Source organism: Micropterus dolomieu, linkage group LG16 (genome assembly GCF_021292245.1).
Source record: "Micropterus dolomieu isolate WLL.071019.BEF.003 ecotype Adirondacks linkage group LG16, ASM2129224v1, whole genome shotgun sequence".
NCBI classification, from domain to species: domain Eukaryota; kingdom Metazoa; phylum Chordata; class Actinopteri; order Centrarchiformes; family Centrarchidae; genus Micropterus; species Micropterus dolomieu.
This window is the reverse complement of record NC_060165.1, coordinates 19,941,547-19,968,519: the sequence shown is the minus strand read 5'-3', so window position 1 is coordinate 19,968,519 and position 26,973 is coordinate 19,941,547. Positions and strand designations below refer to the sequence as shown.

Here is a 26,973-nt window from a genome sequence, read left to right as displayed (position 1 = left end):
CTAACGTTATGGTTAATGTTACAACATATCTAACGTTATGGTTAATGTTACAACATATCTAACGTTATGGTTAATGTTACAACATATCTAACGTTATGTTAATGTTACAGCATATTTAACGTTATGGTTAATGTTACAGCATATCTAACGTTATGTTAATGTTACAGCATATCTAACGTTATGGTTAATGTTACAACATATCTAACGTTATGGTTAATGTTACAACATATCTAACGTTATGGTTAATGTTACAACATATCTAACGTTATGTTAATGTTACAGCATATCTAACGTTATGGTTAATGTTACAGCATATCTAACGTTATGTTAATGTTACAACATATCTAACGTTATGTTAATGTTACAGCATATCTAACGTTATGGTTAATGTTACAACATATCTAACGTTATGTTAACGTTACAGCATATCTAACGTTATGTTAATGTTACAGCATATCTAACGTTATGGTTAATGTTACAGCATATCTAACGTTATGTTAACGTTACAGCATATCTAACGTTATGTTAATGTTACAGCATATTTAACGTTATGTTAACGTTACAGCATATCTAACGTTATGTTAACGTTACAGCATATCTAACGTTATGGTTAATGTTACAGCATATCTAACGTTATGGTTAATGTTACAGCATATCTAACGTTATGTTAACGTTACAGCATATCTAACGTTATGTTAACGTTAAAGAAGTCCCACCAACCTTTTCATCTTCTCTCATATTCAGGTTAGACATCTTCACATTGACGTCCTCGGCGTGAAGGTTCTCCTTGTGCTCATCCATTTGTGTAAGTTAATCCAGAAACTAGTCTTGCAATTTAAAAAAAAAACTAAACCTAACGTTAATTTTAATTTATGTAAATACTGTACTGTTAGCGGTCTTGCTAGCTACACTTGCTAACAGGATAGCCAACATTCCTGTGTGACTTCTTCTTCGCGCTTGTCTACTTTGAAGCCGCCGAGTAAGATGTTAATTCGTAGAGTTATTATTATTATTACATATGTCAAAATTAAAAAGTAACAACACGTTTGGTCGACAACGTTGCTATTTTAGCGCCAGTTGCAGCTCTCCGAAGGAAGCAACATTCATTTCTTTACGGTGAACAGTTATGACGACTTCCGCTTTGCGCCAAAACAACATGACGCTCTCTGCCGCCATCTTGTGTTGTGGATGATCCAAAACAAACGTCAAATCCTGGACATGGTCTCTGATTATTATTATTATATACTGTATTATAATACTACAGTACCTCTCTTTTGATTTATTTATGTATTTCATAAGCATTTGTAAAAAAAAAAAAAAAAAAAAAAAAGTTCTGAAAAATAGCTTTCAACATAAAATGTTGACTAACAAATAAAAATGCTTTGTGGAAGGTTTTGTTTTTGGTTTTTTTTTTGCTCATTAAGAAAACATGACCCTGTGCTGCAGGATAAGCGGTTAACGATGGATGGTTGGAAGAAAACATGCAATGCAATGTGAATATAGAAGAAACACAGGTGCACTGTCCAAACAAAATGATTACTGCATTGTATTCAATTATATTTTATATTTTGATTTGTCACATGCTACCTGAAGTTTGTGTTTCCCTTGAATTGGTGCCGACAATTTCTCCAGAATGCAGGAAATTATTGTGTTCTCGTGTTGCTAAAATTGTGTATTGTCACACCCCTGATCTGAGCCCTTATATCCCAGCCACTTTTCAACACAAAGTGACGTCCTCGATGTATTAAAGTTCTTTCTCAAATATATAAAATGTTGATATGTCATATTTAAATTTTTTGTTTTCCTTATGCTTGTTTGTCCTATTCTCCAGTTCATTTATCCATCCATCGTCAACCGCTTATCCTGCATAATGTTACAGGGTTCGCGGGGGGCTGGAGCCAATCCCAGCTTACATCGGGCAAAAGTCGGGGTACACATAGACAAATGTTTGATAAATGTTTGATAAAATATTACTATGATTCAGTTTCATTTCAAGTACATTGGACATGGGAATACCAAATAAGTAACATATTGATTTGTGTTCATACCGTGTATATTTATAAACCCAAACATCACGAATGCAACACTGTATTTGCAGACATATTCTTGTGTTTACAGAGGTAGAATTAGATTTATCAACATTAGTAATATAGTGGCTATAGGTTATGAATCAGATAGATGATACATATTAAAAATAACCTGTAAATGTACCTGTTAAATATTTAACAACCTAAGTAAAATATGTAGCCTAATATAAAAATTCACCTGATAATTATTCCATTAAAAGGGTGAACAAAACACATCAAGACAAGCAGGATACACAAGATATATCCTGTTTTTTTATGTTCACTGTTGGTCATTTTTTTTGTCTACTATTTTCCTTTTATCTGCTAAGGTAATCATATTTACATGTCAAATTGTGAAACTAATCTTTTACACTTTTTTAAACCAAACCTAGGTGGCAGTCTCTCACCACATTTTTCTGTGCTCTGCATATAATGAACAGTATACTGTACATACCTACAGTAAATGAATTTACAGTTCTCAGTAGCCTGCAGATATTTGAACCTAACCTGGCCCGGTGGCGGAGTGAGCCATGCCTTTGTAACGAATATTAACTCTGGCAGAAACAGAGCACTGTTCAGGGCAAAGAGCAGGAGGAAAGAAAAGGAGCTAAGCACCGACTGAATTATGAAACTGAGGTCGGCAAAACTGGATGAATGATTTATGATCCACAAAAAAGCCAGGATCATGCATCAGTGTGGCTGATATGCTTCTGGGATGTGAAAGTCTTAGTTATGTTTTGATGTTCGGCTCTCAAATCAAAAATGTCTTTTTCAATGGAGATCATTCGAAAACCACTTGACATTCATTTCAAGATGCGTCTGTAAATCCTTCAGGACTACATTAATTTCCCGTCAGTCATCTGTCATTGCCTCTCTTATCTCGGTACTCTGTTGCAACTCAAAGTCCTCGATTCAAAATTTTTACATAAGTAAAAGTATAAAAAGGATTAGCATCAAAATATACTTAAAGTAATAAAACTATAAGTGCTCATTATGCTGAATGGCCTATTTTAGAGTAATGCATATGATATTATTGTATATCAGGTCTATGTATCACTGTAATGTTGCAACTACTACTACTGTGTAGTTTAATCTTTATTAAATATCATGTCTTTGTTGATGATATTTCACATTAATATTCTGAATATGTAAAGTAAGTTATAACTACTATGTTGTGAAAATTTGTAAATGGAGGTTAAAAGTACATTTTCCTCAGAAATGTAGTGGAGTAGACATAACAAGTAACATAAAATGGAAGCGCAAGTACCACAAAATGGTACTTAAGCACAGTATTTACTTGAGTTATGTACTTATGTCTTAAAATTTTTAATTTTTATTAGATTTTTTTGGCAAAATATAATAGAAGTGGATTGAGTTGTACCTGATTTCATTTTCAGTAGTACATCTTTTCTACCGCATTTGGAAATAGACAATAAAAAAGATCCTGGATTTTATGTATCCATAAACTTACCTCAATAAATGACTATACCTACTCATAAAGCTTATAAAAACTGAAGTGAAACGAACATGGCAGCTAGCCAATAACTGTATTATAGATGCCACTAAATGTTTTCATTAACACAGTCTGGGTTGTTCTGTCAAGTCCAAAAGGTGGACAAGGAAATTCATTCCATGTCCTTGGGATATTTTTAGTACCTGGATATCCTCTTCATTTCCATACTAACCACATCTGACAACAAAGACACTGTGCCCATCACCATCCATCAATACACAGTGTGCTTTGCTTTTCACGCTATGTCAACAACTCAATCTGCCCGATCCTCATCTCTAACATGCCTGGTTAAAAAGTGTTCATTATTGTTTATATAGACATTTTGGGAAATATGTGTATTCATTTTCTTGCTGACATGTAGTGTCAGATAAGAAGATGGATAGCACTCATTCACCTGTCTGTTAAGCTAGAGCCAGGAGCTGGTTAGCTTAGCATAAAGACTGGAAACAGTGGGGTGCAGCTATCTACAAATGTCTAGAAGCAGCACCTCCAAAGCTCATTAAATAGTTTGTTGTGGTTCAACTATGTAAAGCAACTTGTGACTTTGGTTTGTGCTGTATAAATAAAGTTTATCGTTATTAAAATGTATATATTTCATTTATTAAACAGTGTATAACTGATGTTGTTTGATAGGAGGTTTAGTGCTGGAGGCTGGAGTATTTGATAGCCGGGCACAGTGTCACATGACTCCAGGAAGTGACCACACCAAGAAATAGTCCAGCACAGAATCCACCATAACCCCACAACATGTCGTGTTTTACACATTGAGGGTTTTGTATGGATTACAGAATCAAATTAGTGAAATTTAGAGATGATGGTAGGCAGATTTTGTTACCTTTTAGAAGAGCCAGGCTAGCTGTTTATGCTAAGCTAAGTTCCTGGCTGTAGACAGACATGAAAGTGGTATTGATCTTATGTGTGAAGAACAATTTAGGAAATGTGGTCTGAATGTGGACATTATGAAAGCACATAGCAAATAACTCCTGGAGTTCTGAACACTGAAACACTAAACTGTCTAATAAGGTCTTTTAAACACTATAAAACACTTGGTGGTTTTTCCCTACACCACCACATCACATTGCAGCTGCTGGTGGGTGTTTGTCAAAGTAATTTACACCCATACACCCATGTGTGTGTGAATTCCTTATGACGCATGCAGAGTGGTTTGATCCATGTCCTCACATCAGACTCTCACACTCTGAAGCTTAATGTATAATGGATGTGGTGTCAATAAAAAAAAAGGACCACTAGGAAACAAATTCAGGAGAAATCTTAGAAAAACAAAGATTTATTCTCTCATTTGAAAAAAAATAATGTCGTGGAAAACCCATAAACCAGTAAGTAATTCACATAGAAGAGACCGAAATATTAAAATATACATTATGGACTTACAAATACAGCTTTGGAGAGGAGGTGCATGTCTCTAGAGATAGACAAGGTGTATGAGCTAGGGACTAGAAAACAAAAAAGAACAAAACTCTAATTTTAGTGTTAATCAGAAAGGCTAAAGGTGCCATATTTGGCTTTTGTAGGGATGCAAACAGAAGTTACACAGTAAAAGGAATAAGCTGCATTGCAAAGGCATCAGTCCCACTTCATCCCCCTCATCATCACAGTGATACAGGGTTAAGAAGCTTGGAGCTACATTGTTCAGTTTCGTCTGTCCAACCTGTAATGCTGCATTCATGTCAAATGGAAAAAACTGTTGCTTTGGTATTGATATTACTACTTTTTAAATGGTAAATTCTGCTTGGGAACGTGGCAAGGGACCTGATTATTCTCGGTTACTGACATTTCAGTATTTTAGTTGAAAAACAGAGATATGGCAGGGCAGGACTTTCTGTGCTAGTTTCAGACATCAGGTATGTCACTTCCCAGCTGTGCAAGAGTCAAGTGTGGAAAAGACTGAAAGGAATTATTATTAGAAATTCAAATGTAGTAGCAGTAATCGCCCACGGTCTCTCCGTGGCTTAAAACAAGTTTCAACAGGTGGGAATCCGTTTCAAGTTAAGACTTTGAACTGTCAGAAAATCGCTGCTGTTATTCTCACCGGACATGAACGCAGTGCAACATCAAAGGCTTCAAACAAAAGTCAATTTGTTCGGTTCACCTCCTAAAAAGGCAGTTCAATAAAATCAGGATCTTTCAGGATCAGTCAAATAGGCATGCTTTTAGAGCTTCTCTCTAATCGTCCAGGCCTTCCTCACAGTTTACATGCTAGCTGGTCGATGCTAAAGCTGCAGTCTTTGGAACTGAGTATAGCACGTCAACTCACGGACCAAGTTTATTTCTCAAATAGCTGTGAGAAGCAACTGTTATCCAACAAACATAAAACGGATTTTACATGACGAAAAACCCCAAAGCGTTAAATTAAGAAGACAGGAGGCAGTTTATAAGCTTTTCCTTTAAAAAGAATAGTTTTGGGACATTTTTGGAAATATGCTTATAAGCTGTCTTGCAAAGAGTTAGATGAGAAGATCAGTACCACTCTCACATTTGGAAAATATGAAGCCAGTGCGCGGTTAACTTAGCTTAGCTCAAAGATAGGAAACAAAGGGGTGCAATGCCTCTATCCAAGAATTAGTTGTTCACACATAACCCCCATACATGCACATGGTTTTTGAATAGATTAAACAATATATATATATATTGTGTTAATTAGTAATCTTTACAGGTGCTAGTAGGTGGATTTTGATACCTTAGAACCAGGCTAGCTGCTTCCCCTTGTTTGCACATGTTATGCTAAGCTAAGCTATGCTAAGCTAATCGTCTCCTTCCTCTAGCTTCATATTTACTGTACAGAAAATGACTAGCGTCAATCTTGTCACCTTACTTTCACCAAGAAAGCGAATATTTCACAAAATGTAAAACAATGTCTTAAGAAAGACAATAGAGACACACAAAAGCAGGCGTACTCAGACACACAAACACACCCACACAGTTTAAAACAACAGCTTCAAAAAAACGTCCTTTTGAATGAGACGATGACGAGAAAAACATCACATAAATACAGAAACAGTTAAGTACAGACACACGGTACAAATCAACCTTTAGGTGGATGTGTCTTTGTGTTGTCACAGCTGGCCGGCTGGTGTACAAGGAGGCGAACTGTGCGGGTTCACGACTGATCGACTGGCCCAGTACTGCCAGGAAATGTTAGTTTAGAGGTGTGAGGTGCTGCTGTAACAGATACACTTCCCTTTAAGGAGAGGAAATAACCACTGTATTTCCCCGCCCTCAATAAAGGGCCCACTCCTCTTATATTTAGATGTTAGTGTCTGTTCTGACAGATGAGAGGGGGCATCTGATCAATTCCAGCTGATTCATCTCTTTTTGGTCTGATGTAGTGATACACTGTTGTGTCAAGTTTGTGCCACCTTTATATGTTTCAGCCTTGTAGACAGCACATTATTAGAGTGTTGTCACAGTTCTGGTCAGTTGTGATAACTTATTGTCAGCTTACATCTGTGAGTGATGTTTGTAGTAACCACTGTGGAGATGATTTCTGGGAAATGCTTTGTGTGGAACCCCACATTTAGACATGCAAAGCCATAAATCAAGTCACCACGAAGCCTTAATATCACCGGGGAACTAGGGCTGGTGTAAGGCTACATGTAAACTCCTCCCCGGTCCCCTTACGGAGACCCGGGCCCAGGAACAGCAAAAGATATCAGGACTCGTTTGTACTCCTCGATCAGTGCGGTAGGACCAGTCGTTCCAAAGCACACTGTAAATGTTCCCAGTTCTTCCACAGCAGTGCTAACACGGAAACGCCCACGCAGGTGAGCACCAAGTGGAGGCGGCTACGCAGCAGCGGGGCAGTGAACTTGGCCGCCGTGGAAACGCACACCAAGATCACAGTGACGATGGCCAGCATGATGTTGATGCATTTCCCCAGAAGCACCTTGGCGTCGGTGTTTTCCACCTGAACGGTCTGTTGCTGCTGCTGCTGGAGCTCCAGTTTGGACACACGAGTCTGGCACGACTCCAGGACCTCCTGCGCACACACACACACACGTGCGCAAACAAATACACAATGTGGTTAAGACCAGGGAAATACTGGAGAGTCATAAGGGAAGGGCAGTGAAACTGGATTAGGTATTAATTGATATCAGCTGCATTCGTTGCCAAGTGGGAAGAGTGACTGAAGTATTTTTTCCTACTTTGAATTCCCTTTAAACATTTTCTTTTAATGATAATGCTCATTGTTACTTAACACAGAAATACAGTAGGTTCTCCCTCACCACTAGATGCCACTAAAAGTTACACATTGAACCTTTAAACCATTAAAATAATAATTTCAGTATTCACTGTTAAGAGTTAAGTGTCTGTATAGTCTCACATCAAAACAGTGATGTTCCAGTACTGTATGATGGGTAAAGGCTAAATGTGAGTGTGTGGTGCATTACATAACTGCTTCTTATGTATGTGTACAAAACACACATTACCTGTATGTCCCTGGCACGCTCGTAGGCCTGGTAGGCCACCTTCTCTTCAATGCTGGCCAGTTCCTGCTTCAGATCACTGGTTTCGTGCTGGTGGAGCTCTGTCAGGTCATTTAACTGGTCCTCCAACCGCTCATACCTGACGGACAGACAGAAACACACACACAGAGTAGGTGGAGGCAAAGAGCCAAGAAGAGAGGGAGAAACAAGAAACAATGCATAATTAAGTGTATGTGTGTGTGTGTGTGGGCGAGTAACAGTGCAGCAGTTTATCTTTTACTGCAACTCAGCTACTGAAAACATTTGCCCTTGGTTGACTTAGCAACAGTCTGGGGGGGGGGGGGGGGGGGGGGGGGGGGGGGGGTTGTGCGTAAGCTCCACTATCTATTTTTAGTTGAAAAAAGCTTATAATAATGGTCCCTCTAAAACTGTCAAAAGCTCTTTAAAGTTCAACAACAGATGCTCAAACTAAATTTGCCTAGTTAGGAGTCAGGAGTGAGGATTACTGGATTCCTGCAGCACAAGCATAAACATTTGGTGCCATGTTTATTACAATATGTTTAAATACTTTGTATTGCAATATAAAACCGATATAGGTGATTGATTTACAGCCCTTTTTGGCTTGCGACCCCTTGAAATTCAGCAAATCTATTTGTGACCCTTCATGTTTCTGCAGGTTATGGCCTCAGTGTGGCCGTTCAACCAAAGATACATTTTTCCTTCTGCCTTGGTTTCATTTGAAGGACTTTTAGAGGCTTCAGGATTTTGCAAGAAAAAGAACTGAGAAATGCAGGAAGAAAATATACTTAATTTATCTCTTTAATCTTATTGGACAGCTCAGGTTTTATCTAGTATCCTGACCCTATAACAGGATTCACTGACTTTGATTATAATATTGGAAACGATTGTAATGGCCCCTTTTTTAATGAAAGGTTTGGTCTTTTTTATTAAAGCCCACCTCTCCTAACCTCAACTACATGATACGGCTACTGATGACTGTTTACCCTGAACTCAGAATGAATATTTTATTTAATTTGATTTATTTACATAATTGATTATTAAATATTAATTTTTGCATTTTTGTAACATTAGTTTTTCCCATATTGATTAGGTTGTGTGTATATATATAAATATGTTTTCATCTTGTTACTCAAACCACGGTTTGATTTGATTTGAGGATCTGCTGACTGACTGTGAGTGGGGGTTAAATGTGGTTATGTCCTACTGGCTTTCTGTTTAAATTTAATTAAATACACTGTACAATAAAAAGACTGCCAGTCATCACACAGTGAGGAGGGCAAAGCCAAAAACATCCATGTGTTTACTTTTGATTTTAATCTAACAGATTGCTGTTTGACCTACTTATTTATGTATTCTACGTTGGCGTGTATTTTAACCAATCTTCACTGGATATGTGGGTCTAACATGGCACCCAATATTGGTAGGATGAGTGGTTAAATACTAAACACGTGTTGTGATGCTGTATCTACCTGTATCTCTCCTCCTGCATCATCTGTGTGAAGTAGCTGTAATCTCGTTTGAACTGGGAGTTGAGATTCTCCATGTCGTCTGCCAGCTGTGCCTGAGCCTCCCTGATCTCCCGCACCATGTCTAGCACCTCACCCAGCCGCCCATTGGAGTCTGACCTCCCCGGACCTCCGGAGCCCGCCCCCGAGCCGCCGGCCAGGTTCCCGTTTGAGTCACCGGATGCAGACGTCCCCGTGGAGCACTCGTCGTCGCTCTGGTACTTGGTCGCTTTGGCAACTGTGGTGGCGCTCCCGCTCAGACCCCTTGCCCCGCCATCCACATGCAGCCCTGATCCCGTCTCCATGGAGCTCTTGAGGTGGGCGATGTTGTCGGCGCTGCCAAACTTGTTCCTGATAAGGTTGGCAAACTCCCGCGACTTGTTGAAGAAGAACGGTGGTGAGAGCGACACCCCAGGCCCAATTGTTTTAACTTTATCCAGTGCCGGGTGCCGTCCGGTGGCGCTGACGTCCCGCAGGCTGCCCTCCTTGCTGTGAGTCCCAGACTCCTTGCTGCTGCCATCCTTGTGGTTGTGTTTCCCGTTGGTCTCGTTGTCCTTCACGCGGCGGTGGTACTGCTCCAGCTTCCGCTGCAGCCGGGCAATGGTGTGCGCAGACTTCTGGTTCTTCTTTTCAAACACCTGACGTATTCGTCCTACCTGCTGCTTGTCGGCATTGTTCACCAGCTTCAGGTACTCTGCGACATTCTGGTCGCGAGCCGTCTGCTCCACCTTAATTTGCTCCGTCACCTAAGGTGAGAGTAAAAAAAGAGATTTACCATGAAAATGATCTTTTTTTTAAAGTGTAAAACCTGTAAACTTCTCAGTGTTAAAGGTTCAGTGTGTAAGTTTTAGTGCTATCTAGTGGTGGGAATTGCAACCAACGTCTCACGGTGCATTCATGGGCTCTTCGGGTGGTCCTATTTCCTGAATTGTGAAGTCGTTAAATATTATTAATTCTATCTCTTCACTGAACCACTTCATCTGGATGCTGTTTTTACCCAAAACCAACCTTCTAAATGTAGCTCTTCCATAGTGTTTTTCTTAACTCCAGCGGCTAAAAGTTTCTTGTTATTTAAAGTGGTAGTTGTCCTTTGTCAAGCTTTGTTAAACATGTAATAAAATGTATCCCGTCCATGCAAAGTGTCAGAATGAACTTCTAACATTAGCTAAAAGTCTTTGTCGACACATCGGTTTTATAGTAAGGCTCTCCCACTGCCTTTACATTAGAATGCTTTTATTGTGAAGCGCATGCAGGAAGTGGAGAAGCATCAGCTGTAGCTTCATGCATGTTATCTTACTGCTATAAATTAACAGAGCGGAACAGTAATCTATTTCATGTGGTTTGTTGATGTTGGCCGATCTGCTTAAGTTGCACTAGAATACTGTGAAACTGCACGAGTTTCACACTATTCCACTGATCTGCAGATGATGGTAATGTGCCAACAAATGCAAAGAAGGAGAAGAAGAAGACTGCTAGCGAGTACACATGGATGTAAATATTGCTGAATTCAAAATGTTCTAAGAAATCTGCTTTAAAAAATGCATTCAACACATTTGTTTGACCTCAAGGATTCACACAAACACTTCTGATGAGTAAAACTGAATATAAACCTAAGTTTTTTTTGTTTACAAGAAAACGCAGGGCATCTTCGATAAAGGTCAGTACTGGTGACAATATAGATCTGAGCATCCGTTACATCCATTATAAACTAAATTCAGCAATCATCTTCATCTAAAACTACATTTATTTTACTTTGTATGTTTTGCTCCTTGGGAGCAGCAATTTATTACATTGTTAATAATCTCTTCATTAGGGTTCAGGTAACAGCTCCAAAATGCTTTCAGAAATGAGGATAAAACACAAAATCCACTGAGAGTGATCAAACTAAATTGCTCTGATGCCTTTTCTTTGTATTGTGGAAATAAATCTACTCTTTTCTACAATTTCTAATGAAAGCTGAGACTACAGGGCTATAATTAAAATAAATCAGAAAATGTGGTGGAGTATAATTTCTTATTAATTCAACCAATTCCTTTAATAGCTTTTTTGATTTGTAGATTGATCTGGATTGATCCATAATATAATTCTTGGATAAAGTAATACTGTTTTAACGGCATTATAAACTACCAATAAAACTTAATACTAATTAACTTCTTAATTTAGTCTTTTACTCTTGTGTGTTTGTTTCAAGGGCCCACGGTTCACCGCTCTGCAAGTCAAAACACAATAAATCAACAAAAAGATGTTTCCTCTGACCTTTAGAATCTTCTGCTGCAGGCTGTCAATACCCAGAGCTCCTTTGGTAAAATCCAAGCCGACTCCGTCATCTCCGACACTGTCCACCACGTCCAGGTTGGACTCGGAGCCGCCACGACGAATGGGCACCGGGATGCTGAGGATGTTGACATCGCTACTGCTGCGCTCTGCCTATGGACACACACACAGAAGAATGAAGAGGAGTGAAATAATGCACATCACATTTTCTCTTCTTTAAATGTCTTGTTTGGTTCGATCAACAGTTCTAAACCCCCAAATATTCAGTTTACAGTGATATGGGACAAAGAAAAGCAGCAGTTTAAGAGCCTGGAACTAAAGAAACAAGGCATTTTTTCACAGTTTTCTGCTTCAATAATGACGATTAATCGATTATCAGTATTTTTCTACCTATTAGCTAATATAGTCAGTGTTAAGTGAAATTATTTGAAAAACATTTAGTATTCAGAGTGTCATCTCGAGTGGAGCAGGATACTTTCATTATTATTATAGCCTTGGAGATGTATTACCATTCAAATTTAGGTATACCTATGATAATAACTATGGTTGAGTAGTACTTCAGAGGTGCAAACTATATGCCTCATTCAACAACCTCAGGGAGAAAATTAAAGCTCTTCTGAAGTACAGTAAGTAGTATGCTGACAGCAAAAAATACATATATATTTGGCACTGACGTCAGGCTAAATTATGTGCCAAAAACCTTGGCCCATATTTATCAAGCTTCTCAGATTTAATCATCGCTACTAAGAATTGACTTTAGAGTAAAAAAATTCTTTGCTCAAAGCTGTGTTTAAAAGTTAGTTATCAAGCATCCCACTCCTAATTTAAGTGAAGTGTACAACTAAATCTTTAGCGTCAGTTTTAAAGCTGATTCACACCCCTTTGCTGCGCCGCAAACAGGTTTTTGGATGACAACATATGCTAGGACCAATCACTGGGTAGATTTGTTTGTTGATGCTATGGAGCCTCTTCCTGTTCAGATAATAGTTCTCATTTACGCTGGGAGCATTAATCTTCATATGAGTGGAAGCAGGCTATTTGCATGAACTGTGTTTGCTTCTGCAGGGTGTTGTTGGATAGTCAATGAAACGCGTGACAATAACCGGTAAGTGCTATAATTGTTTCCATGACAATTCGGCTTATTGATGGTTGTGATGGCCCTACATCATCAGCATTGCATCGCTGCATTTTTCCTGTGGCAAAGAAACGAAGCGTCATTACCACCTTTCATTCAGCTGAAAACACATTACTGCGTAAAATCAGTGGTGCAGATGACGTCACTCACCAACTCGCTGAAAAAAATGATGCATGCTCTGTCCAAAAGATAGCGTTTGATTAACTGTGCTTCATCAACAACAACAGCTGTCTTAAATAACTCGGAGAATAAGAGTGATTGTTAGCTTTAAGAAATTTGATAACTTGCTTTTATACTTAAAAATGGGAGTAAATTTCATGAATTCTCAGCAAGACTAAAATCGCACTTTGAGAAGCTTGATAAATACGGGCCCTACTGCACAATTTCGTGCCTTTGATATAAAATATCAGGTGTGTTTACGTGGCCTCATTGATAAGCTTCTTTCATCTTCTGAGTTCACTATTTTCTTCTTCTCTCTTGCTTTACAGTGTGTCTTGAACTCACCATGTAACTAGTAACTACACACAACCCTGTTGGCAGGACAAACAGAAAACAAGAGCAGAGCTACAAAAGAAAAGCAATAGGATGAAAAGAGCATTGAGTGCTTTGACTTGAGAGGACTTTTGTATTTAGACTTTAGGGGAAATAGGGAGAAAAGGGCAGCTGATGAGACAGTAATTCTGTTTTAAGGCTGCACAGTGGTCAGATAGTGGAGCAATGTGGAGCCTGGGGCTCTAAACAAACAGACCCAATGCCTCTTATACTGAAAATCCACCCTCTGGATTGACAAAAGCAGACGATTATGTAAGGCAACCTAAAATATTAGTATCTGGTAACTCTAGTTGCCAAGGCAGCAAAGCGCACACAGACAGCCTAAGCTCTAAGATATACACACAAACTGCTGACGAACCCTGAAGGCGGGATTTTGGCTTTATTCTTCTTTTTCTTACACACAGACGAGCAGAATACATGACGCTTTTATTTGTGTCCTGTTGCTTTTGGCTGTACAGCCTGTGAAACATCCTGCAGAGTCAGCAATCATCATGCCTAGCAGTGAATAATACTCCTACAATATCAAACGATTAGTAAGAAATTGAATTAACAGAGAGTCATTCATGTGAATCCATTGTTCTGAATTAAAACTATACTTCTTGCTACTCCTGAGTACAGATGGCTAACACCCTCAGAACATCGCACATACATCGGTCCAACTATACAGCCAGAAATTCAGCCAGTATAAAATATAACTATATAACTTTTCTAGATTTCTTTGGTTTCCTCTCTTTTATAAAGTGATAAAATCAACAATTTGGTGGTCAGACAAAGAAGCTGTTTCTACGCTCACGGTCAGGTCATTAACCCTTAAAACTAGGGCTAGGCGATTTGGCCCAAAATGTTATCGCAATAAAAAAATTCATATCGTTCAATATCAATAATTGTCACGATAATTGTCAAATCATTATTTCTTTCAAGTTTTAAGGCTGATTTTTGCTCCTGAGTGAAAGTTGAAGAAACCAGATGTATTAATTGTGGTTTTAAACTTTTCTTTATGGGCAGAACATGACAAACACTTGATGCCAAACAGTGGATCACATCACAAATTTGAGTAAAATTAAGTAAAAAAAATTTAATTAATTAGTTAATTCATTCATGATTCAAATGAATTAAATCAAACATTTACTGAACATTTATTAAACATTTTTTATATTATTATTGAGGAAAATTATCGTGTTTTATTTAGAGCCAGACCAATATATCGGAGGGCCGATATTTTCGGCCGATATGAGCTAATTGCATTTAATCGGCATTGGCCGTTTATAACCGCAGATATATGTATTAAAAAAGAAACCTAGAGTCAGATCCTTCACTCATGTCATGGATGTTGCATAGTTTGCCTACCAGAGGGCAACCAGCTGCAGCTCCCCTGTTAGCTACACTGCTTCACTACAAAAACTACAGAACAATCAGCTGACCGGAGCTCACATGCAGCATTTAGAAACACGCAGAGGGCTGTGTGAGCGGTGAGTCGGTCTTTTGTTAGTTACATGACTTTAATAATTATAATAAAAACAGACCGACTTGCTAAACATTCATGACTTGCTAAACCTCCCGTTTTTCACAGCCATCTCCCATCTTCCCACCAGCTCACAGCAATTTAATGTTATGGTAGTTGGGTGTTGAGAGCTACGCTGCTGGACAGACGTAACTGTACATTTATTTCAAACAGTGTGGCAGTTCTAGCGAACGGTCCACATTTGTTACAGCAGCTAACACTGCCCATTGCTAAATTAGCCACAAAGCTAATGCCATGTTTATCAGTGGAGGAATGCGAACATTAATGAGCCACTATAGTTTGACGTATTCTAAATATATCTGTGAGCCACCTGTCTGCAGTTAGTTGGCGTGTCTGAAATGAATAAACCAGAGCGGACACGTAAATAAATGTGAGCTGAGCAAGAATCTAACACAGCTTCCTGTAGCTCCTCTTTTTGTGACATTGTGAAACGCTGTAGTCAGAGCCGTAACGGCTCTGGTTGTAGTTGAAATCTCAAAGTTGCAGGTCCTCGTTGTAGACATTCCTGTAGTATTAGATGCATTCAACAGCAGCTCACTGTATCCTAGACAGCATGATTTATACCGTTAGTGGTTAAATGGTTTCTCTCTGTTTACAGATGGCTGAAAAAGTTCACCTTCCAGTAGCAAATATTTATTGATGTGCAATTGTTTACATGTTCACTTTTTGAGACTGTAATCAATTTTATGAACATAATCCATTTAGGAAAAGGTTTTATAGCCCACATACATACCAGCTTTCAATATCGGCCTGTTCTAAGTGTAGTTTATACAGTAAAGGGGTCTACTATCCAAATAATTCTTAAAATCAAAATATCGTCTCATAAATCAGCTCTTTTTCACTTAAATATCAGCATCAGTCCCCAAAAACCCATATCGGTCGGGTTCTAGTTTTATTGCCCAGCCCAACTTAGAAGTCCCCATATTTCCCCAATTTCTCAGTCTGAAACCACGGTGAGTAATTTGAATGTAATTTTTTTTTTGTTTGCCTAAAAGAAGAAAAAAAATAACATCCTAAAAATCCAGTGATTTCACACATCAAAAGCCTGTTTATAGGTATTGGGGAGTGCTACTGAATGAGGGGGAAAAAAAGTTGTATAAAAGCCTATAACGTGTATGAGTTTGAAAATGAAAACAATCTGGAGATGTGGAATGAGAAAAAAGTGAGCTTAGCAGAGCTCTGTAGCCTGCTTCTTCTCTCTAATTGAGGCTAACAGCTAGAGGCTACATTAGCCACTACTAGCATAATTAGCAAATCTCTGACTGAACTGTCGCAGTTCGAATTAAATTGTGGGTTTAAATTGTGGGTAATATGGGCACCATGTTTTGACAAGGAAGAAGAATGTGTGGAATAAAAAGGCTCCGCTGCATAAATTTTGATTTAAAAACTGCCCTCATAAGTCCGACAATGTTGCAGGAGTGCAAAGCTAGCATTCTTTTACCATCCTGTATAACTGGCGTCTACTCCTTTGGGTCATAAAAACTTCTAAATTCCCAGATATAGTACCATAATAATCTCTGGGAACATACATTTACCACATGTTAATATTAACGTGACTTTTCATACTACTAGCGTCAAAAGTGCTAGCGTCAACAGCTGGAACAGCCAGTGGTAAAAGGTTCATCAGAAAAATAATTCACAAACAATTTAACAATTAAAATGGATAAAGTCATTACCAGTTGCAGTCTGTGTTATTACAACACCTTTAATAATTAGTATATGATTGCACTGTGAGCCCTTACAATGAACACAATACAGTGCAATCAGCTAAAACTAAACCTCTGGCTTTGGACTCACAAAACACTGTACACATGTAAAAACATGTGTAACCAGATTACACACAAACCAACATTTGTTCCTTCCCTCCTTTGCTGCTGCTTACACACAAACAGCCTGGTCGTAAATCAGCAGGTTGCAGGAGAGTCAAGTGTGTAAACATGCGGCTGGCAGAGCTTCACACTCGACAGTCCACACACGTATTGAACATCCACCAGAAAAGTGGGTCTGAGGGTGAGTGCGAGAAACATGTGAACACACAGCGGCAACACATGTCTCACAGGACACACGTGTTTGTTTTACAGAGCAGATATCTGGCCACTACTCGTCCTATGACCCTTGTCTGCACTGAGGCCATTTAGATTATTATACAGATGGGTGGACACGCAGCCAAAACACACAAGCAACACAGCGAGCCATTTGTCCAAAAGGAAATATAGAGGAGCTATTCAGATATTCAGTAGGCAATTCATCTAGTCTCCAAGAAATAAAAAATGGATGAAAGGATGTTGGAATGCAGAATGCGCTTCTCTTAAAAGTGAAATATGGACTTCAATTGTTTTCCTCAGAGGAAACTACTGGCCATTAACCTTGCTGCAGTAATGCTCTAAATTTGATTTTAGACTCACAGCAGACAGCCTACAAGTGAAAAAGCTAATAAAACATGTGAAGTTCTGGTGGTTTATTTGGTTAATTTGCATAACACCTGCAGCGTCCTGGATTCAAATGTGTTGCGGAAGCTTTGATGCATATAAAAAACATCTATACATACACAAAAATCACTCAATGTGGCCTACTGCTTTTCAATTCTGCTTTTTTGTTTCCTCCCAGGCCCAATGACCCCTTCCAATAGCAACTACATAAATACATGAATACTGTAAACTCTTTCTGTAAGGATAAGTCGATTCATTAATTTGTTAGTCAACAAAATATTAAATCGAGGACATCTTTGGTGATCGTTTAAGTCATTTATCATGCACAACCTCCTACTTAGCTGCTTTTCTGCGTTTTATAAAACTGTAAAGTAAAAATCTTTGACTTCCGAATCTTTAGTCACATTAATCAAACTTGAAGACGTCAACTTGGGTCTGGAAACTTTATTAAACATGATTATTCGATGAATCTAAAAACAAGATTTATAATCTGCAGCTATGCTAGCGGCTGACTTAGGCGGTGTTTACAGCTGTGCAAATGTTAAGCTAATGTTTGTCATATTTGTCAAATATTAGTTTAGCATGTTAGTATGCTACCAGTCGCTAATTAGCACTAAACACACTACAGTGAAAGTACAGCTGAGGCTGATGCAAATCTCCTTAATTTTGCAGGTATTTGGTCATCAACCAAGATGAAAAGTTGACACCGAAATTATCTTAATTCATCTTGAGGTGGACATGAATATGTGTAGCAAATTTCATGGCAATCCATCCAATAATTGCTGAGACATTTCACTCAAAACTACAACCTCATGGTGGCGCTAGACGAAACGTCAGGGGATCATTACAGTCGGTAGGAAACATAGTTTGGAAACAATGAACGTCTGTTAAAAATTTTGTGCCAAACCATCTAGCGCTGTAGATGTGATCAACTGACCTCGTCATTCCTAAACCCATGCTGCTAGCAGGCTAAAAATAATATATAGATTAACTGATAATGACAATAATAATCAATTCAAGGCCTAAATTATTCTACATTCAACAAACAACGTGTGCAGCACACAAGATGAGGATGCAGACATAGTGTGTGTCTGTGCGTTGGTGTGTGATTTGCATTGGCTTTATATATATTCAAAATCTAAGATTAGAGACAGAGGAAGTTTGTGGTGTGTACTGTATGAGAAAAAGAGATAGTGGGCCAGCAAGTGCTACTCCAACTCCCACTAAGCCATTGATGGAGCTGGGAGCAGGGACCTTGCCATGGGGAGATGACAGCCCAGCACAAACACACAGGAAATTGCCATGAGAAACCTTTCTTTTGTTGCTCCCAGCAGTACAGTTATTCTTGCCTCCAATCCATCAATTTATTTTCCACTAACATGAGCCAGAGGTAGAGACAATTCAGAAACATGGAAGCGTTAAACATCCTCCCCTTCAGCTAATGTGTGTAATTTTGCCAAAAGGCAGGTGCAAGACTCAACATTTTGTCAAAAACCAAATCAGCAGCTGCTTTCGCCAGTAACGGATGAACAAATCGAGTCAAATCAGTCAAGGCTGGTCACAGGAAATTTAAAATCCCCTCTGAATGCTAATTAAGATGTGAACTTAGTAGGGTTGGGCTATGTCTACAAAATTTCCATCTGACGATGTCTACATTGGAACATAGGGATGGAGGGGTCATCTTATGTGCATGTGTTCACTCGCACAGACTTCACTCGGTTAAAAAGTAGCCTATGATGTTACAAGTCATGGTGGCACGGACAAGCTAAAGCAGCATTGAATTTCAGTTGTTTGATAGGCTGCGTCAATAACAAGCCCACAAGCTGCTCACCACAGAAGAGTTCTGGGTCTTTCAGGCAACTTTATAAAACGTACTGCTGGTGGAGAAAGGCAGGCGGGGGGACAGAGAGAGGCGGGGCAAGCCAGTGTGTTTACCTGAGGTGTAGCCTACGCCTCTTGTGTGTCTGAGTGTGAGGAGAAGAGAATTCAGAGGAAGGTGCAAATCATATTTAGAGCTCCGCATACACACACACACACACACACACACACACACACACACGTGGAGCTACTTAGTGGGGATCAGTGTAGATTACACAAGTTGACCATAACTATGGCCATTACTGTAAGTAAGTGCAGCAAAACCAGCAGTACTAGTAAAAGTTATAGTAATATTAATGATAATAATAGTAGGATTAATAATAGTTGTAGCAACAGGAACATGGGGCCAGCAGGTGACTCAGACACAGATCCAGATTTGATCGCTACAGGACCAGAAAAATGCCATAAGAAACCTTCTTGTGTTGCTAGGAGTCAAATAGGGGTGTAATGGTACACACAAAAAAAACATGGTTCTGAATGAATCTTGGTTTTAGGATCACAGTTCAGTACGTTTTCGTGCAGAAAATAACATTTTTGTAATATATTTTGAAAAATGTAAATATTCAACAAAGGCTCATTGGCCCTAACTCTTACTGTAACAGGTAAAGAATTCAAAATCTGTAGCTTGCGCTTGTTCACACAGGGCAGGCACAGCTAAGTGACTAAAATGCATTCGCGAAGCATTGACCATATGCTTAAATTTTGTATTCTTTACGACCGAGTACGGTCTCATATCCACAGCGATTAACACTCCTATGGAGTTGGTTATTGCTTCTGAATCTGTACTAAGAGGCTGCGCTCCGTTTTTATCTTGTTCCTCTAACCGACATATTCAGGTGATGCAGTCGTAACTTACATGTTTGAAGTGTTTCCAGACATACAAGACTTTATTTGAACAATGTCGGCGTACAGTTATACACTAATCGTTGTTAATTTTCACTGCAAATAACAAGCAAGTCGTAAAGCTACCATACAGTGGATCTAAATGTCACAGAAAGCTCTGGTCTCTCATTTGTGTTTACCATTCTGAGGCCAAAGCAAATAATGTACTTGATATACATGATTCATAACTGTTTTTCTCAGTGAGTGCTTCAAAACACTGAAAGCAAGAGAGATTATACCACATTTATCTATTAGTCGCCCAAACCAAGCACGGAGCCACGCACTGTCTGAACCAGCATGCCAGATTAGCACAGGCTGAATAAAACTGGTGTGTGTTTGAGTGTTGGGGAGGAAGTAATGGGATTGGGAGAACACAGATCAAGAGATTTAGTGGAGGCGATGTTTAAAACCGGACCTCATACGCCAATCACAGAAAGCTTCTTCACCATACCGAGATGACAGGTATAATGTGTACCGTGTCTTAGTTAGGCATGTTAATATGCTAATTCACTAATTAACACTAAACACAAAGAAGAGCCTGATCTGATGGGAATGTGATTAGGTTTGCAGGCATTTGGTCATATGACTTGATGACGCCACTAGATGAAGAGTTAAGGATAATTTACATTTTTTCAATAGCAACAATCCTCATTTCCAAAGGGGGGCATACATGTCTGAACCAAACTGGTTCAATAGTTTTGAGACATTTTACTCAAAACCTTAAAATGTTAACATCATGTTAGCACAAGAGGAAATGTCAAGGGATCACCAAAGTCAGTAGGGTGCATCATCTGTGTATAATGAATGTGTGTACCAAATATAACGACAGTCCATCCAATTGTTGTAGAGATATTTTAGTTTAGGAAAGAGCTGACTAGCTGACCGACATCCCTAGAACCACATTGTTAGCTCGGCTAAAAATAGATCATAATACATTTTCCTGTTTTGTTTTCTTTGGTGATTGTCCATGCTATCAATGTTCTATCTTCACCCTACCTAACACAGAGTACAGAATACACAGCTGCTGTTTGGACTAATAAGGAGATGTACTGGAGACACAATTTAGATACTGACATTTTAAAAGGCTAAATCCAGCAAACTCTGTTAGGGTTGCCAAGGCCATTCTGTTCTAACAGACTTGAGAATAACACAGATGAGTATCCCTGGTAATTTATGTCTGCACTTCCTCGTGGCTCCAGAGAAAGCTCATACACGAAGCCTAATGCATCATGCTGCCACAGAATAAGGTACAGGTTACACAAGCCCAATCAACTCTGAAAAGCTAAAAAAAACAAGCAAGCATTTTGTGCAAGCTGATAACAGATGATGATGACTCTTTCTGGAACAAGTCAAAAAAAAAAAAATGGGTACAAAACAATAGTTTGTGCTGTATGAATAATAAATGAAAGTGTCTGAAACTGGGTCTTATTATTACAAGTGTCTGACAACAATATGGAAATGATGAAATGATCCCTATAGAGATAGACCTTATATCAAAGAGTAAGATCCTTTATGTTTAACCAGAAACAGTTGCTATATTGCTCTCGTTAAACCAACCAAACTCCCTTGACAAGTCGCTAAATCCTGGACCAATTTGTCCCAATTAGTCATATACAGAGGGTCCAAGTATCCCTTTAACATGCACTCCATGTGCTACAAAACACGGTGCTGTATAATTTTAACATTACCTTAATTCTGTTTTCTTAACTTTCACCATCATACTTCTGTCTCCACTGCCGTGACTTGAGGGCTCGTAACTTCTCTCATCTCCAAAACAAACATCTCTTATCTCCTCAGTTGACTTCAATCAAACTGATTTTAATAATTAAGCAGAGGAACTCCCTAAATTCAAGTCTGTAATTGAAAGGAAACATTTGAGTTTCTTTGCACCACATACTTTTTTAATGTGTAAAATTAGCACACAAATACCATACTGAATATTTGATTTGCTACTGTCTAACAGTCAAATTGTTAGGAAATCATTTGCGCTAAGAAAGACAGAAAAAATATGGTTTTGCTGTGTTCATTCAACTGTCCAAAATTTTCAGCTGTATTCAAGTCATGTACAGCGATAGAAAAGAGATTTCAGTTCACCCATGATGAAAAAAGGAGAGTTTAAGGTGAAATGAGACATTTGGTTCATGTGAATTGGACTGGAGAGCCTCATGCCTGGAGAGGATCATGCGTGACTCTGTGACCAGAGAGAGGAGCCTCCTGTGGGCGGGGGGCTGACAGGCAAGCACACAGTCTCCCCGCGGGGCTCCAGGAGCTACTACAGAGAATTACCCAGAGAATAAATGGAAAGCAAAACAGTCACTGAACACACAAAAAAAAATGGGCCAGAATACAAACGCAGAGAGATTAGGCAATACTCGGCATTGCAACAAGAGCTGAGCAATACAACACACCTGAAAAAGTAAAAGAAAGATATTTTCTTTACCTATAAGAGGAGCAGATTCAGGTAGCAAATAAACACAAAACTAATGTGATGGTCCGTTTCAGTTACCATAAAGGCTTGAATATGTGTGCACTCCAAATATAGGTGCGGCTAGCTTAATTGCCTTCTCAGAAACAAGTGACAGAAACGCTCAAAGCGGGTCAGATCATTTGTTGCCTTTTCTAAGAAGTCAGTGGAGTGGATGTGCTAGGAGACAATTCAGCAGAACGGTGCGAATTTTGCGTCTTTCTCGGACACTTTAAAATGCTTCCACACTGCCGACGTGTCAACGTAATTGTTCGGTAAAATTTAATTGGTCTTTTGACTCATTAGGCCGAACACCAAAAGTGCTTCTTTTTTTTTTACTATTTTCGGCCGATTAATTTTGGTGGCCGAACATTTGGTGCTCCCCAATTACTATTATATTATTGTGTATTATATTATATAATATTGTAAGTGTGGGTAAGAGTAGGGCTGGCCGATATGGCCAAAAATGTCATCAAGATAAAAAAATTTATATCATTCAATATCGATAATTATCAGGATAAATGTCCAATCATGTTTTCAAGTTTATAGGCTGATTTTTGAAATGAATGAAAGTTATCCATTAACCAGATGGTTAATTGCGGTTTTAAAATATTCTTTGACAATCACTTGCCACACTGTGGATCACTTAATAAATCTGAGGTAGAACATTCAAAACAATTATAATAAAATCTTTTTTTCAACATCTGTGCAAGAGTAAAATTAAGTTAAATCTTTTTTCAGTTCCTTTCCCAAAACAAAATAAATATTATAAAGGCGTATTATATATATTAATTGCAAAGTTGTTTGTGTTTCAAACATTTATTGAACATCTGTTATATTGTTATTGGGGAAAACAATATCGCAGTAATTATCATTATTTTAGTTTTATTGCTCAACCCTGGGTAAGAGTCAGAGCAAAACAGAGAGATCAACACACTCTCAGACTTAGAAAAGAAACTGATCAAAAAACCTCCATATATGGTTCTCTCTTCACTTTGTGTCGACAACATTACCTTTGTCCTACCTCCAGAAATGCACAGACACACACACCCAAGGCGGGGTTGAGGGGAAGTAAACATTGTGTGCCCGATTACTATGTCGCTGCACTGACTGAAGAAACGATTTCAAGTCCTAACAGGCTGCTCTCCGCACACACCCACAAATTTATGAACTTGTGGCGGGTTGAAGGGGACATGCTCACATTATCCAGACAACATCTCTGTCCATAAAGTGATGTCAGACCACGCCGCACACTTTTGATGTCTCTATTATCACTTTGCTTTTGATTTGAATATAATTATTTACAAATCACCGTGCCACAGCACTTCTTTCAAATCAGTGCTCATTACGTTTAATCCTGCGTCTGAAGCCACTTTAGTGGACTCAACAGCACTTGTGTCAAATTGTCTCACCTACTTATGTACTGAAAATCTGTGCACTTGAATTTGGGATGAATCACAGATGCAGTAAAAATCAGGGAGATGGTAGTTAAGACAATAGAGAATCAATAGACAATGCATTTAGCATCATTGTCACTACATACTTGGTAGAGGTGCAATTGATTTACAAATGCATTTACCAGGATCTAAAGCATGCGTTACAGGCTGGACAGGACATTTGATTGACACATTGGATAAGCTGTTATGGAATTAAATAGCATTGTGAAATCAACATTAAAATAAATGTGAAGAGAAAAAAGCTAATTGACTGTCTTGTGTACTATTTAATTTGATGGCTTTTTAATTAAACTTCTGCAGCTTCTCCTTCGTCCAAGATAGAAATCTACAGTGCCATTAACACAAATCTAAATCCAGAGGTGTGTCACACAACCTGATAATAAGAGGATGTGACTCTTGACCGGCACAGAGGATTAAAAAAGGTAACCTGGCACGGGATTTATACAGAATTTTAAATACAGATAAGTTAACAGAAACATCTGGGAGAGAGCATCAAAAGTTGTAACATCACAGAACCTTATGAAATCTGCATTTCACTCAGTGCCTTTCAACACTTCAGATGAAACTGTGTGCAATATGCATGCAATGAGATAAAACTTTGTGTTATCTCATTACAGTGCTCTGTAGTTTCTCAGGCTCAGATGTCAATACAGTATGACAGTGTCATGGTGTCGCAGTGGCATAGGAAAGCCTCATTAACAAACCACAGATGGAGGGTTGAAAGAGGGGGGCATGACATTAAGTCAGACACTGACTGAGATATCCTGCTCTCATCCTGTCCTCATGTATTCCCCTTTACACTCACTGCAGATTGATGTTCCTAAAGGAAATATGGCTGGGGACTATTGGTGCAGTCTCATGCAACACAGCAAACTATAAAGTAAAAGGTTTTTCTAACATGTATGTAGTCAAGGGTGAATTGTTTAGGATAACGATCTACAGAGCTATAATCACTGAAACAGAAGAATGGACAAGGCTGGTGCATTAGAATAAACATAACCAAGAGTCTACAGCCATGCTACAGCTCTGTGAGGCTGTGCTTATAGGCCCCGCGGTGCTTTGAGCTAAATGGTAGCATGCTAAAACGCTCACAATGACAATGCTAACATGCTGATGTTCAACAGGTATACTGTTTAACATGCTCACCATTGTAGTTTAGCAAGTTAGCATGCTAATACTTACCAATTAGCAGTTAACACAAAGTAGAGCTGTGGCTGATGAGAACATTATTAGTTTGGTCATAAAGCTAAATATTGGATAAAATAAAATCTTGACCAGATGATGGCACTAGATGTGAGGGATCAACAAAGTTATCAGAATTCATCCATTTCATGGCAATATATCAAAAAGCTTTTGAGATATTTCTCTAAAAAACAAAAATGTGAACCTTATGGTGGCCCCTGACAATAAGTCAGAGCATCACCAAGACATTAGGATTCATGTCCTCGTGCCTTGAATGTATCTCTGTCATCTCATGGATGTTACCCAGGATAAGCTTTGAAATATTTGACCTCGTGGAGGCGCTAGAGGAAAAGTCAGAGGATCACCCAGAGTGATCACACAGTGTGTGTCAGATCCATTTTCTGGCGATCATAAACGTATGTACCACATTTAATGGCAATCCATCTAGCAGTTGTTGAGATATTTAATTTCGGTCCAAAGTGGATGAACAAACCGAGCAAACGAACATCCAAGACTGCCATCCATAGAGCCACACCACTCATGTGGCTAGAAACAGTGGTTCTTGAATGTGCTTTGCTTTTGTACTTCAAACCACATTTTGCACAAACTCCAGAGCTTCCTAATGCAAAGAGGATATTGCTGTTTGTCCTCTGTTGCAGGCTGAGAAGGATAAGAATCAACAACAGCCTTTCATAACAACAACAATGCATTTTAAAGCATGAAACTATCTCTGCAGAACAGTACACATGATTTGCTTTGATGGCGCACAATGTCAAACGCACTGCAGCTGCCAATCTTTTCAGTAATCTGCTCTTATCTGTTTGTAGTAATTAAACTAATGTCTCTAAATGAATGATGCTAATGATGTTTGATGATAAAGTGCTATATTTTCAAGAGGCACATTAAAGTCAATTTCAATTTAAATAGAGTTAATGAACGTCTCCAAATATTTAAGGGATCATTTAACATAAGTAGTGCCTTAAATGTTTTGTAAAACTACACAGAGATCTTTTGGAGTACATTTTCAGCAAAACACAGATGAAAAAGAAAAGAACAACCTTCTTTTGTGATGTACACTGTGAGGTGATCGCACTGTTAGCTACACCAGAAAGATACTATGTACTATAACGAATCAATAAATCACACTCTGAGAAAGAGAGGCCTGTGTATCGAGTTAAAAATCAATTAACTGTTGGCAATCCATTTACTATCTGGTGAGTACAGCATCAGCTAATGACTTGGTAATACTGCACTTAACATGCAGAAACAACACATACACAAAGCTTTAAAACTCAGCACAACATTTACACAATCCGATCCACATGCATGTTTGTTTGTGACCTGTTTTACACACTCACGTGCAGTTTGGGACTCATTAAAATAAATAAAATAAAGTTGTAATCCCTCCTCTTCTCTCTCCTCTCCTCTTGTAATCTGAGATTTTAATCTCTGCTTTCCAGAGCGCAAAGATTACCCAGCAGCCCTCGCTACCATTCGAGCAAGGGACCTAAAATGCCCGGGCAGAGAAAAAAAAAAAAAAAGAGGATGAGGATACAGACGTGTGAGGTTGTAATCTTGGGAACAAAACAGAAATAGTGAGAGAGATTTAAAGTGATGGAGACACAGAATGACAGAGAAGAAGGGAGTG

At 38.7% G+C, this 26,973-nt stretch overlaps 2 protein-coding genes across 4 annotated transcripts in view; both read right to left on the bottom strand.

Moving 5' to 3' along the window:
* Positions 1–1,132, bottom strand: part of eri1 (exoribonuclease 1) — a 7,740-nt gene extending 6,608 nt beyond the window's left edge. Inside the window, exon 1 of the mRNA XM_046072567.1 lies at positions 721–1,132. Coding sequence (XP_045928523.1) covers positions 721–801 — 81 coding nt within the window. The 5' untranslated portion in view covers positions 802–1,132. The remainder of the gene's footprint in view (positions 1–720) is intronic.
* A 3,706-nt stretch (positions 1,133–4,838) lies between these two features.
* The window catches only part of LOC123985002 (transmembrane and coiled-coil domain protein 3-like), a 52,726-nt gene continuing 30,591 nt past the window's right edge, over positions 4,839–26,973 (bottom strand). For 2 of the 3 annotated variants that reach the window (XM_046072319.1, XM_046072321.1), the window contains exons 2-5: positions 11,807–11,977; positions 9,515–10,296; positions 8,028–8,163; positions 4,839–7,576 (exon numbers count right to left, since the gene is read on the bottom strand). In XM_046072319.1, the coding sequence (XP_045928275.1) occupies positions 7,274–7,576; positions 8,028–8,163; positions 9,515–10,296; positions 11,807–11,977 (1,392 nt within the window). In that variant the 3' untranslated portion in view covers positions 4,839–7,273. Of the gene's footprint in view, positions 7,577–8,027; positions 8,164–9,514; positions 10,297–11,806; positions 11,978–26,683; positions 26,833–26,973 lie in introns of all 3 variants that reach the window. The other variant, XM_046072320.1, reaches the window with a different exon arrangement.